General features: G+C 47.9%; 1 protein-coding gene across 3 annotated transcripts in view; it reads right to left on the reverse strand.

The window, feature by feature from the left end:
* The window catches only part of FAM135B (family with sequence similarity 135 member B), a 182595-nt gene that overhangs the window by 56332 nt on the left and 112132 nt on the right, over positions 1–14131 (reverse strand). Inside the window, exon 1 of one of the 3 annotated variants that reach the window (XM_072774620.1) lies at positions 4547–4604. The exons of the other annotated variants lie outside the window; for them this stretch is intronic. Coding sequence (XP_072630721.1) covers positions 4547–4564 — 18 coding nt within the window. The 5' untranslated portion in view covers positions 4565–4604. Of the gene's footprint in view, positions 1–4546; positions 4605–14131 lie in introns of those variants that run through there. 3 annotated transcript variants of the gene reach the window in all.

Consider the following 14131-nt stretch of genomic DNA (forward strand, 5'->3'; position numbering starts at 1 on the left):
AAGCAACCTTTTGCAGATGTAAAAATAAAATTGAGATGATGTCAGCAGAGTGTACATGTGGGGTCAAGGCTGAATGAAGGAGGGTTTCGGTTCTGAGGCCCGGGGCAGCAGGAGGGCCTCTATTCTTTGTCATGAGGATGATTTTAAGGTTCACCATCTCATGGGAGCCAAGCGGAGAGAGCGTGGAGGGAAGAGAATCAAGAGAAAGCAGGTAAGTCTGGAAGCTGTGCGTTGTGCAGCGGGAAGCATCCGCGTAGGCAGCGGGAGGGGGATGAGGAGAGGTGTGAAAACGAAGACAGGTTACAGAGTCTGCAGGGAGTCCGTCCTTGGCATTGGTGTGCTAGACAGGAAGGGACCCGGGATGATTCTGAGGCTCCTGGAGACTCACTCCAATAAGCAACATAGAGCACAGGCCGTCATTCCCTCCCGTTCTTTGTGGTGCCTGCTTGGTGCTGGCCCCTACGTGCACCCCAGCTCCCCGGTGAGCCCCCCATGGCCCCTGCAGTTCTAGACAGCCTGCCACCGCTCTCCTGTTTCTTTTCGCTTCTTGCACCTGCCCTCCTCTTGCTTCAATCCACAAGCAGCAGCTTGCCAGGGAGATAAACTTCTTCCCAGTAGAGGAGACGCAGCATCTGAGATTGAATCTCTGGAACCCCACCAGTGGGATTGGAATCCCAGTGCCGTCACTCACAGCCTTCCTGACCTTGGGCCACCTTACTGATTTCCATAAGCCTCAGTTTCCTTATCTGTAAAATGGGGGGGGGATACTAATAGCTTCTTCACAGGGGGTGAGTAAAGAGTAAATCAGAGAATGTGCACGCAGCCTATAAGATGGGCTAGAAAAGGGACACCTGGGTGGCTCCGCAGTTGAGCATCTGCCTTCAGCTCAGCGTATGATCCCGGGGTCCTAGGATCAAGTCCCACATTGGACTCCCCACAGAGAGTCTGCTTCTCCCTCTGCCTAGGGAGTCTCTGCCTCTCTGTGTGTGTCTCTCATGAATAAATAAATAATTTAAAAAAAAAGATGGAAAAAAAATGATGGGCTGGGAAAGGGGAAGAACTCTGCAGTTTAGCTAATAGTGTTCTATTGATTAACTGGAAGCACGGAGTATGGTCTGAATATTAGCCACGGAACCACATCCCTTACGTCTCTGAATTCACCCCCATGATCACTGGAGGCAGCTGTTAGGTAGCACACTGAGCACCTGTATAGGGAGCCTTCAATCCAGCACCTAAAGCTCACCATGGGGACAATCCTTGGCAGGTTACTTCCACCCCCAGGGTCCAGGCTCCCCTTCTCTGAGAGGGGTTAACTAATTCCATGGCTGTGATGATATCCAATGAAATATCAGGACCAAAGGCCTTTGGGACAGAGAGCATAGAGGAACTCATAGATAGTGTTGCCATCACTCGCCTTATCAGTGCTGACTCTTGAAAAGTGTTAAGTCAGCCATCCTGGGAAATGCGCATGGGCTGTGCACGCCCCGGCCCGCCTCCACCCCTGAAGGCTCACATCCCATAGGCAAGCTAGGCAAAGGTTAGAGTATTCCCTGAAGCCGCCAGCCGACTTTCTGGCAGCCATGAGCAAGCATAGGTTTCGTTGAAAGTTCTCCTGGGAAAGTGAATGAGATCAATATGGAACAGGATTCTTTGCTACCCAGAGAAGGCAGCCAGTGAGGCAGAGAGAATGGCAGAAGGCAGTGAGGGATGAGAGTCATCTCCAATAATAAATCCTGGAGCAGACTACTGCCACAGTGAAAGGGACAGCCAGCACAGCCCTGGGGCTGCAGACAAGCACCCTGTCTGTACCGCATCGGTCTGGAGGCCAGATTCCAGGAGGGTTTCACTACTGTGTTTAGGTTAGAAATGGGAGGTCCGGAGTGAGAGGTGGCAGGGAGTTTCTGGTTGCCAATAGAACTGTAAGTGACTCCAACAAAACTGGCTATGAAGACACTGGCAATACAATTTACAACAACGGGGCAGCCCGCGTGGCTTGGCAGTTCAGTGCTGCCTTTGGCCTGGAGCGTGATCTTGGGGACCCGGGGTCAAGTACCATGTCGGGCTCCATGCATGGAGCCTGTTTCTCTCTCTGCCTGTGTCTCTGCCTCTCTCTCTCTCTCTCTCTGTGTCTCTCATGAATAAATAAATACAATCTTAAAAAAAAAAATTACAACAGGTGGTGTGTGTGTGTGTGTGGGGGGGGGGTTTCAATAAATGAGGCCGGATCTACCACACTCAGGGATCAGACTTGGATTATACTTTGTGAGCACTCATGCATATGGCATGCACCGAGTGCAGGTGCTGGCCCACACCAGGAGGTCACAGCGTGAAGGAAGCCATGGTCTGCCCTGGGGCCTTCCCTCTAGCAGGGAAGACAGACAACTGTCTCCAATGGGGTGGGCATTGCACCAAGCAGGCAGCATGAGAGAGTGAGGTTTGTAGCAAGCCTGGGTTGTCAGGAAGAGCCTCCTTGGGAAAGGAACATTCGACCTGGATCCTGAAAGACGGGCCGGGGAAAAACTAAAAAAAAAAAAAAATCTCTCATGTTTTGCCTTTTTCACTCATTGGAGGAATATAGGCGGTCATTCCTCTGTTTACGTTTGTGAACAAGATGGCTCTTGGAAGCCATCACTGCTTCTATACTGGACTGAACACCTGGTGATGGAGGGGATGCTGGAGAGTGAGAATCAGCTCCCTAAATTCTGATTTATCCACAACTACCTTTGTCCTGGCGGACACAAGAAACATGCTCACATAAGCATAAGCCATGTCTTTGGAAGAGAGCCACAAGGGTCACTGTTTTGTAAGCGGAGAAACCGAGACCTGAGACCACATAACTAGTGGGCTGCAGAGTTTCCTTAGGCCCTCACCTATAGAGTCTACCAAATTTTTTCACTTACTAGTGGTGTGAATTTGGGCAAATAACATAATCTCCCAGTGCCTGTTTCCTGATGACACCACAGTTACAACTATGGAAGCCTCGTAGTTGTTGTGAAGGTTCATGGGGTCATCTACAGCGTTGGCTGTCATTAACATCATCAACAAAATTGCCATCGCCCTATGGCACCTGGCAAGCATGCCCACTTATGTTGAATCTGCAAAGTGTTTTTGCAATCTACATTTACACAAGTGGTAACTAGGTGGAAAACTGTGCTTTCTGGCTAGAATTACCTATATATATCTGGATACTCATCTGGATACTCATATATAGACAATAACATGGTACAGTTGAAGGAGCTCTTAGCTTAAATGTTGAAAGAACTGATATTGGAATCTCAATATCCTCTTCCACAGGATGGGAAAAAAATCAGCCTTACTGCTGCCCAGAGGGTTTCTCATCTGTTCCCTCATCATTGCCTTCCACAGCAACAAGGAGTGAGCATCCTTCCATGTGCAAGGCACTGGCTACACAGTATTCAAGAAAGACACAGTCCCTTCCTTGAGCTTTTGCAGTGGTGGGGACAGATTGGGAACAAGATAAGACATAGAATGTTACAGGGAAAAAGCCATGGGAAGAAGACAGGAAACCTAAAGGGTTTCTTCTGGGCAGGCTATAAGTTGAGAGAATTCTCATTTCTATAACAAAAACAATCTGTCTCTTCTAAGTGACAGAGGGAATATCTGTGGAAGGCATTTTTAAACTACATCCTTTCATACCAACTATAATCGATAGACTCTAATGGATGCAAATTTAGTGTTTATGGAAACATGATAACTGAGATTACTTCCAATGATGTGAGCAATGAGACTCTGGCGGAAAACAAAAACCAAATCTATGTAAACGTAGCTTTTGAGTTAACCAAAACTTTTTCTGTGCATGTGAGCCAAAACAGTAATAATTCTATTTCTGTGACTTCTGTTTGTAGCTGTGCTAAAAACAGGGAAAAAATAAAAACAGGAGACGAGTGCGCCCACTTATTCAATCTTCACCACGTGCTGGTCACTGCAAGTACATTAACCATGAGAACAACCCGTGGGGCTGGCATTATGTTCTGTTGAGAATGACTAAGTAAGTTAGTGCAGTACACAAAATTCACAGAACAATCACTTCAGAATTATATGGAGTTGGGCCAGAATTTCCGTTCAAGTAACTGCCCTTAGGAAAGATGTCTAGTCTGTCAAAGGCTTAGTTTCTCCACCTGTAGAAAGGGCCTCATGCTTAGAAATGTCGGCGGATGTAGAAGACACAGAAGAAATGACTTTTGCAGAAACTGAACACTGGGTATAACATAGTGCCTCCCAATGTGTGCTATAGCCACTGAGTCTACACTCCTGAGACCTTGTTCAATGACCTGTCTCCCCTGAACACACACACACACACACACACACACACACACACACACACACACACTATGTGTGAATAGAATGGTTCCTCATTACAGAGCAACACAGAAACAGTTTACCGGGCATTGGTAATATGCCCTTCAAGAAAATTAAATCTAACCAAACTAGCAAATAAAACCATTTCTAAGATCTCAGTAATAAACAGAAGTTGAAATGAGTTGAACACATTACAGGTAGATGATAAATATCATGTGCTACTTACCAGGAGGAGCCAATACATGCTTCATGGGCAAATGCCATTAATAAACACACAGCTGAACACCAGCAATTTGGTCTCCATGGGAACAGAAGGTAATATCACACCACTGTTCTTTGATGGATCTTTTATTATTTCAGTATTTGAAAACTGATTTTTCAAGAGGATAGAAACTATCAAACATATTCAATTATGCATAACATTGGAGATACAAAGTGTGGGGTCTGGAATATTCCTTTGGTCCTGCTCATTTTTCAGGGAGGAAAGAGGACAATGATTAGGGCAGCAGGCCGATACTTTGGAGAAGGGATCACAATATACAGTTGTCCTGTGATTACTAGAATTGCTAAGCCCTGAACCTGCCCCTGGAAGCATTCATCCCAGAGGACTGACTTCCTGCCATCAGTCATTTAACCAACGCCCACCAGGGACCAATGAATGCCCAGAGCCCTAATCAACTCAGGGAGACCACTCAGCAATCATGTAGTAAAGAACTTCAAATCTGGTTAAATATTTGAGATGGAGACTAAGAAAATATCAAAAGAGCAGTTTAAGGTAACATGGGAAAGGCCATACCATTCCCTAATTCATCAAAAACAGGAGTCATGCTTGGATTTTCTCCTTCATCTAGATCTACTTATTCTCCTGCTAAAATGCTCCCCACTCTTTACCCTGCCTCACTTTCTGCTTTCATTCCTTGGGTTCGGTTCTGGCCTGGATTGCTCTAAGGGCCTCCTGCCTGTTCTATTCCCTTCCTCTAGGAGCTTCTTGGATGAGAGACATGGGTACCCTTGTGCTAGGGATTAGCAGTTACTAGAAACCAAAAACAGTGTTAACAGCTTATGGGAGGCTGGCCTGTGCTTCCCACCATCTTATGTATTTTAATATGTTAACTCATTTACTTCTCACCCCAAACCTGTGAGTTTTACACAGTAATGTTGTTTTGTATCTTACTGATGAGTTTGCCTCAGATATAGAAAAGAAAAAGCAACTTGCATAGGATGATACACACCTTCACACACCTGCTCACACACAAGAAGTGGCTGAGTCTAGAACAGAACATAGCAATGGGGATTGGAGTCTATGGTGGATATCACAGGCACTCTAGTAGGTATTTAACTTGGGTGGTAAATGTTTGGGTTACCCAAAGATGACAAGAGCCTCCTGGCTCATGGCTGGATCATCATTCTAGCCTGTAATCCAGAGACAACCTGCTGTTTCCTTCAGACCCAGGTTCCTTCTAAATGAAGTTCAAACATGACTTTGGTCAGCTGCAGTGCTGCTCCTTTCTCTAGGGCAGCCTGGAAAGGCCCTGTGGCGTTCAGCTGCTAGGAAGAAGCAAATAGCCTCAATTGTGGATCCTGGAATCTCTGAAGCCAGGGTTCATATTCTAGGTGCTGCCCAGTAACTGGCTCCTTGAGCTTTATGTGTTTTCTTTTCCTCATCTTAAAAATGACATGAATAACAACCTGGCCCAGAAGCTGTCATTATAATTAAATGAGTAAATCAGTGTAAATACCTTAGAAGTATATTTGGCACATCAATGATGACAATGATGGTAGTGATGGTGGTGATGGTAATGGTAAGGATAAAGAAGCCATGTGTATATACCTCTACCCCCTAAAAGACTTCTAGGAAAATATATATTCAAGGCCTCTATTCAATTAGCTTGTGTAGAGTTCAGCTCCTGGTTTACAAGGAAACAGGAAATATAGTAACAGCAACAACAGTGTCTGTACCTACATCCATATTTAAAGATTCCACCAAAAGGGGGGCTGGAAGGAGGGGCGACTGCTTGAGGCAACAAGGAGTAACAGAGACCAAGGTCACACTTTCATTTGTAAAACTAAAAATCCACATAAAAACATGAGGTAATGGTTTCAGACATTGGCCATCAGGCTGCACAGACTACAACTGAAGTGAGTTCTACTACTGTCCTAACATACTGCCTGCAGGAACTTTCCAGGACATGACATGAGAAGGCGGAGCTTATGAAAATCCTAGAAGCCTCCCTGAGTCAAGCAGATGGGGCTGAGAATTCAGAAGACTAATGGCCCAGAGTTCACAAGACACCGCGCTAGGGATGAGAGCACAGGAAACAATTCCCAGAGCTTGTACACAACTGGGCATGATGGGTGCATCCACAGACCAGTAAGACCTCACAATTCATGGGACAATGAGCAAAGCTCAGAGGGGCACTATCTCAGCAGCTGGATAAAATTAGCCTTAGAGGAAAGACTTCTCTGGTCCCTACTAGCAAAGCTTAAAAGCAAGCCTTGGAAGGATCAAACTGATTATAAAAAACTTAAATGCAAAAAAAAAAGAAAGAAAAGAAAAACTTAAATGCATCCCATAATGAAGCTCTCTCCCTAAGTATATACACTGATATAAACATATTTGTTTTATATGTACTTGTTATTATAAATACATATTTTATTTTTATTTCATTTACATAATGAAAATGAAACTATTAACACAATGCCTGGCATGGAATCAAAAGTACTAGACATACAGAGTCAGGGATATGTAACACATAAGGGGGAGAAAAGTAAAACAGTGGAAACTGATACAAAAAAAAATGACACGGATGACAGAGTGGCTCTCAGCAAAGAGAGTTACAGCAAGGAAAAGGAGGTGAGGTAGAGATGGGAGGTGGAGACATGGGGGAGAGGAAGGAGGAGATGGGGAAGGAGGTAGAAGCAGAGGGAAAAGGGGGTGAGAGGGGCAAGTCATCTAAGCAGAGGGAGATTTGAGGGGAGAGATGAGAGGAGAGACGGGTTATAAGAGGGTAGGACAGAGTTAGGGGCAGGACCAGAAAGTTACAAGAAAGCACATAAATGTGACGACACAGAGTGGAATAGCATTGCCTACTCTGCTTCTTTATAACTCTTATCACAATGATAGCTTATGACTTATTTATATAATTAGGTATTTAACAACATATGAGCACGCCAGTGCCCTGCTTATCCATGAGGCCAGGACAGCATGTGTCTTACTCACTGCAGTTTTACTGAAGATGATCACAGTCCAAGAACATAGAGAGTAACCAGGTTGGCGAATACATTAAAGAAGAAAGGGGACAAGTATTATTGTTACTTTACTGACCAGGGGAGGCTAAGTCCTGAAGTTTTGCTGACTGACTCAAGGACAAAAGCTCGTAATGGCAGAGTCCAATTTATAGATGGATGTCTTAGCTCCAAGTCCAGGGATTCCTAAGAGCCAGAAAATGAAATTATTCTTTTTGGTAACTCATGCCAAGTCTTCAACTCTTCAGTGAATAGTTGTGCTCACATTATAATTTGTATTTTCTCAGATGGAACAGTTACAAGCACAAAAAAAAAAAAAAATCAGAGAGCATTTCTGCTATATTTAGGAAAAAGAAATGTTCCGTACAAGCTGCAGGTGAGGGCAAGGACACCGAGGGACAGTGCGTGTTAGTGTGGGAGGCTGCTGCTAAAGAGAGGAGGTTCCTGGGGAGCCTGAGTGGCTTAGTTGGTTAAGCGTCTGCCTTTGGCTCAGCTCATGATCCTGGGGTCCTCAGAATCGAGCCCCACATTGGGACCCTGCTCAGCAAGTCTGCTTCGCTCTCTCCCCACCCCTCACTCTCTTTCTCTCTCTCTAAAATAAATAAAATCTTTCTTAAAAAGAGAGAGAGAGAGAGAGAGAGAAGAGGTTCTTTACACTGTGGACTAGGTCTTTCCACATGTAGATCTTAAGGTTACGCAAACAGCACACAGGTGTTACACAGTGTGCTACACACAGCTATCCTTTGCAGCTTCCTATCTGTGTAACCCAAGGCAAGGAAGTTCCTTTCTCTGAGCCTCAGTTTCCTTGTGTCCAAAATGCAGGTGATTAGGTTTAGCTCAGAAGGTTGTCAAGGGCATTAAATAGGATGAAGCATAGAGACAGTGTCAATAGCCCCATGACAATGGTTACTCACTTAGGGTCCACATGTGGGGGCAAGTATTGTTCTGGAGGAACAGTTACTGCTCCCAAAACCTGTGGTCTCACAGCTCAAAGTCTAGTGAGGGACTGGCTAGAAAACTGGCAATGCCAACAAAATGCAAAGGTTGCAGTGGTAAGAGTAAGCAAGAAGTTATCTGGGACCCAGAGAAGGGCCTCCTAGCCCAGCCTGGGGTCAAGGGAGAGGGGAGAAATTGGGAGGCTTTCAGTGGAAAGGATCCCTAAGGAAATATAAAGACATATATGTGGTGGGGCTTCCGCTGCCTTCTTCACAGACACAACACAAATCCCCAGTCCAGCCAAGAATGTTCTGGAGCTCTGACTCCATGTTGAGTGCTCTGTGCATTACCTCTAGCTCAGAGGTGATGAGTGCAAGGACTAGAGTGATAGATCTTAGGTTGGAACCCAAGTTCTGTCCAACTCCAAAGCCTGTACCCGTTGGTCCATTCCAGGAGCCCTCAACAGGAGGAGGCATCAGAACCACCTGGGGAGATGTTTTAAATTCTGTGGTCTAAACCCCAATCTAACTGTGCCTAAACAAAATCCCTGGGAGTTGGGGCACCTGGGTGGCTCAGTGGTTGAGCGTCTGCCTTCGGCTCGGGTCATGATCCCAGAGTCCCTGTGGGGAGCCTGCTTCTCCCTCTGCCTGTGTCTCTGCCTCTCTGTGTCTCTCCTGAATAAATAAAGTATTTTTAAAAAGTCCCTGGGAGTAGGGCTCAGATTGGCATATTTTAAAAAAGCTCCCCAGGAAACTCTGCTGTGCATTCCTGGTTTATAACTGCTGCTCCCTTTCCAACTGCAGGGGCAGCCCCAGGGAAAGGGTCTCTCTGTGGGTGACCTCGTACCATGTTCAAGCTACTGAGCTTGAACTACTGAGCTACTAAGAGGTATGAATTTGTTGGACTTCTGATGTCTATACCTATGTTAACATATACGCTGACAGCAGGGAAGCTGTGAAGCTTGACAGGCATATGTTGGCAGTGGATAGACCTGGGTTTGACAAGGTAGGTTGATAGGCTGAGCTGAACAGCCGATTCCCCTGAGCCAGCTTACCGTGGGAGGGAGGAGGGGAGGTGGCACACAGGCCAGCCTTGAGGCTGCCTATCTCAATTTCTCTCTCTTCCTCTAAAAAGTGCAAGCCGATCTTTAGTCCAGGGTGAGACCAGGAAGAGGAGGAAGGAGGGCAGAGGTCAGGTAGGCCTGCAAGTCCTACCTGCATGGTGGGGAGGGGCTCTGATGACCTCCTGGTTTCCAGGCCTCTCCCCACCCTCTGCCTGCAGCACCTGCCCCGCTGGGCCAGGTAACATCTTAGATGGCGGAGTGAAAAGCAGCAGCCTTGGAAAAATAGGCTTGCTCCATCCTGCTCCTCTGCTTATTGGGTTCAAAACAGAACATGGCTGGGATGCCCAGGTGGCTCAGGGGTTGAGCATCTGCCTTTGGCTCAGGGCATGATCCTGGGGTCCTGGGATTGAGTCCCACATCAGGCTCCCTGCAGGGAGCTTGCTTCTCCCTCTTCCTATGTCTCTGCCTCTCTCTTGTGTCTCTCATGAATAAATAAATACAATATTTAAAAAAAACAACAACAGAATAGAGATACTTTGGTGGAAACTGCCTCATTTCTTCTGCTAACATAACTGGATGTGCCTGTGTAAGCACTCACATGTGTATGTGTGTGCACATCACACTCACAGATGCTGACAACTCTGTTGCCCAACAGCCAGTTAGCAGCTAGGTACTTTCATTATGGGGGGATGTCATTTAAGAGGGTCACTGAGTTTATTTCCTGTGTGCCCTGCATTACACCTGCTGTGTATCCCTCCTTTGGCACCCTCAGAATGGGACCTGCTAGAATGAGCCTAAGGGAATCACCACCAAGGACGTTGGACCAGGCACTGGAGACCTGCTGTGATCTGGCCCATCCTCCGTTAAACCCCACTATGAACCCTGGAATTCAAGACCACACTATAGTCTCTAAACAGGTTTTGTGCATCGGACTTCTGGTCTTTGATATCTACGGACGCCTTTCTCCAGAGACCCATAGTTACAGTCAGGGTAGGTTTGACAGCGCTGCAGTAACAAATAAGCCTGAGAAATCCATGCACAACACTGTGGGAGCTGAGTCATCACCCACACAAAGGCCACCGTGGATCAGCAGTGTTGTGGGCAGTTTTCCTGTAAGCAGAGACTCAGGGACCCAAGGGCGTCCCATCTTGTGACACTCCCTTTGCCATGTACTCTTCAAAGACACCACAGAAGGACAGATAGCCTGGAGCATCATGCACAATATTTTTAAGGGACAATTCATATGGCCCTCAACTATCTGCAAGGGAGGCTTGGCAAAACGTCTTTACATATGCGCATTAAGAGAAATGAGGTTGGTGAGGACACAGCCAGTTGGCCACCACCATCATCCTGACCACCAAGACTGCTCCATTCTTCTTCCTATCCCTACTACACTTCACGCAAGATGGGGGCGGCCCTGGTCACAGGCATTCACAGCCTCCTATTCCGGCTGTAGGATTTCTGGGTGGTGGAGGGTACTGTTGATGCTGGAGCTGATATGGCCTTATTATCCCAACAGCCAGAGACCTAAGAATATAAATTAACTGCCCTTCTCAATGGGGAATGGTAGACACAGGAAGGAGTAATAGACATGGATGCTCCCATTACGGATGGAGAAGAGTAAAGGATTCACAGCAGACATTGATCTGCTGGGTTCTAGATGAGGCATATGATGGAACTCTTCGGTCCATCTCCCTGGATCCATGCAATCCACAGTCCCTGGGTCTCCTGCTCCCTGGGAGCCTGGGGTGGCAGGAGGCGTGTGGCCCCTTGAGGGACGCACACCAGGAGGGAGCCCCAAGGGTTGAGATGAGCCCCGAACAGCCAAACAGTCTTGCAGTCCAAGCTTGTGGTTTCTTCAGCAACACAATTTTTGGGGGAAATTTTGCAGGCTGTCAATCTATTTGTTTCCAGTCATCTCCCTGGGCTCTTAAATCTGCTGCATTTCTGTTTTTTTGGCCCCAGGCCTCTGTAGAAACTAAACAGGAGCTGCCTTGGAGCTTTCTAGGTCGACACATAGGAGAGCTGAGGCATTAATCTGGTTCTTGCCTCAAGTCACCATCACTTTATTCAACCAAGAAGTTTTCTTGGGGTTCTGTCGAAGTTCCTGGGTGTTGGTTGTTTTGAAAACAACCTCCGTGTTTGTTCAGAAAGAGAAACAGGCTTTTCCAAGGTTGCCAGTTCCCAAATGCCCACAAGGACTTTCCCTGTCTGTCCCCCCTGCTGTCTGCGTGAAAGCTGGCTGATTCTTTTCCTGAGCTCACCTGCCTCTGCGACACTTCTCCAAACACAGCTACGGGTGCTGCAGACGCATGGCTGATGCTCACTCTCCCAGCTTCTTCCTCCAGGGCAGCCGTTCTCAGCCAGGGCCGGTTCTGCCTCCCGGGGGTGTGTGTCAGTGTCCAGGGGGCATTTCTGGTTGTTGCAGGGGAGGAGGGGGTGCTTTTGGCATCTAACAGTGTAGAAACCAGGGATGCTGCTAACATGCCCTGAAGTACGCGGGGCAGCCCCCATCCCTATGCCCCCCCAGCAAAAAATTATCCCCAAATGTCAGTAGTGCCGGGGCTGAGGGCCTGCCAGAGACACAGCTCGGCAGCCTTGGGTCTGTCTTCCGTGGCCGCAGAGCCGACCAAATGCTCCGCCCCTGCACAACGCAGATCCCCGTGTGCCCACCTTCTGACTGCTAGGTCTCCACTTCTAGATTCCTGCTCGCTAAGGTCAATGCCATGCTTTCAGGTTTTTGGTAAGGCAAGACCACAGAAACTACGAGTTTTTATTATTATTATTATTATTATTATTATTATTATTAAAGTAACACTAACTGCTGTGATAAGCAATCCATAAATCTCAGTTACTGAACATGTTTTTTTGTTGTTGTTTTCCCAAAGTCCCACACCACTCAGTGACTCTCCTGTGTGGCTCTCCTCCAAATGCTGTCTCCTCACCCCGGTCCTTTTGTTTTGTACCACCGCTGTCCCCAAACACAAGACCCCTGAGGTCACCATCGAAGAAAGGAAGCCCAGAGCATCAAGTAAGATGCGCAGGGAGCAAGGAGGAGAGAGGCTCATGTCATTTCTGCCCCCATTTCACTGACCAGAGCCTAGTGTCACGGCCTCACAGAGCTGAAGGTGTGGCTGGGAAGAAGGAGAGGAGCGTGGAGTCCCCTCCTCGATGTCTCCACACCTGTCCCATCTGCACAGCAAGGTTCTGCATCTCCCGAGTTGGCCCGTCTGCCATGGGCACAGCACACTCTCTGGGGGAAACCAGCTCTGGAGGCTTGAAATCCTGGCTCCCGTGTCAGTGTCCATTCCACTGAGACCACATCGCATAGGAAAGGCCTTCTCTACATCCACCAGCTGATGTCTTCCCAGCTGGATGGCGGGGGAGAACCAAATGCATTGCCAGCATTCTGGGTAAAGTCAGTTACGGGCTCTTGGCATTCAGCAAGACGTGGTTCAGAGATTTCAGACACATATCCAGGGTGAAAGGTTTCATGTCCAGACCTGGTGTTCAAATTCCCACAACATGGGACACATCTCGACAAGAGTGTGATCTAACCCCCTGCCCTTTAGGACTCGGGCCTTTAGGACTCGAACTCTGCTCCGTCTCCTAACCACCACCTTGCTAGCACGGCTGCGTGCGGGGTGCTGGCTGAAGCCCAGCTGACCCTGCGGGGGAGCGAGTGCTGCAGGGGAGCTTGCTGCAGTGCCCGACAGTGGCTACCCCCACTGCAGTGTGTGCAATGCAACCCGAACATCCTGCCAGGCACTGTCTGGGTGCTTCACCCCCGCGCCGTGCTTGTGCATCACTGTCACCCTGGGAGCTCAGCCGGCTTCCTCAGCACACAGTCTGCAGGTTCCTGCAGGTGACAGCTCCCCACCACCACCTCAGGAGCCTTGCTCGCCTCCCTCCCCACCTCAGTCACTTGGTCCCAGGCCCAGGGCTGCGGGCGTCTCATCACATCGCTTTCTCCCATGCCAGGCCTGGGCCACCGGACCCTGAGCTCAAACATTCTTCCTCTTCCAGGGCCACGGTGAGTCCAGAGGGTGCCCTTATGCTAACCAGAGTTTCCCTCTTGGGTGGATGAATGGGGAGAGGGAAGGGCCCTTGTCTAGGTGGAAACGGCTATAGTGACGCACAGCTTGGCAAGTGGAGGGTGGGCGGGATGTCAATCCCAACTCACCTGCTCCTCCAGGTGTCTTTGTGTAGTATACAACTTGCACAGCTGTACAGGGCAGCCCTAGTCACCACCCCCTGCCCTCACCTCTGGCTATGTCTCACTCTTCACATCACAGCCTAAATTCCCCTTGCTCAAGGAAGCTCCTCTGTATGCAGACCAGGCTGGGTTCCCCAGAACAGCAGTGCCTTTGCATTCGTGACGATATTATTAAGTAAAGATCAGTGTGTCTGCTTGCACGTGTATCTTGCTCCTAGCTGAACTCCCAGGGGCTAGTGCTGCAGGTTAGATATGCAATACGATGTTTATAAAATGAAGGATCAAATACGCATACAAACGCATATCCAGCCTCAACACAAGTGTCTGGCCCTCGACTTTATGCCTTTTCT

The sequence above is a fragment of the Canis lupus genome, chromosome 14 (genome assembly GCF_048164855.1).
Source record: "Canis lupus baileyi chromosome 14, mCanLup2.hap1, whole genome shotgun sequence".
NCBI lineage: Eukaryota > Metazoa > Chordata > Mammalia > Carnivora > Canidae > Canis > Canis lupus.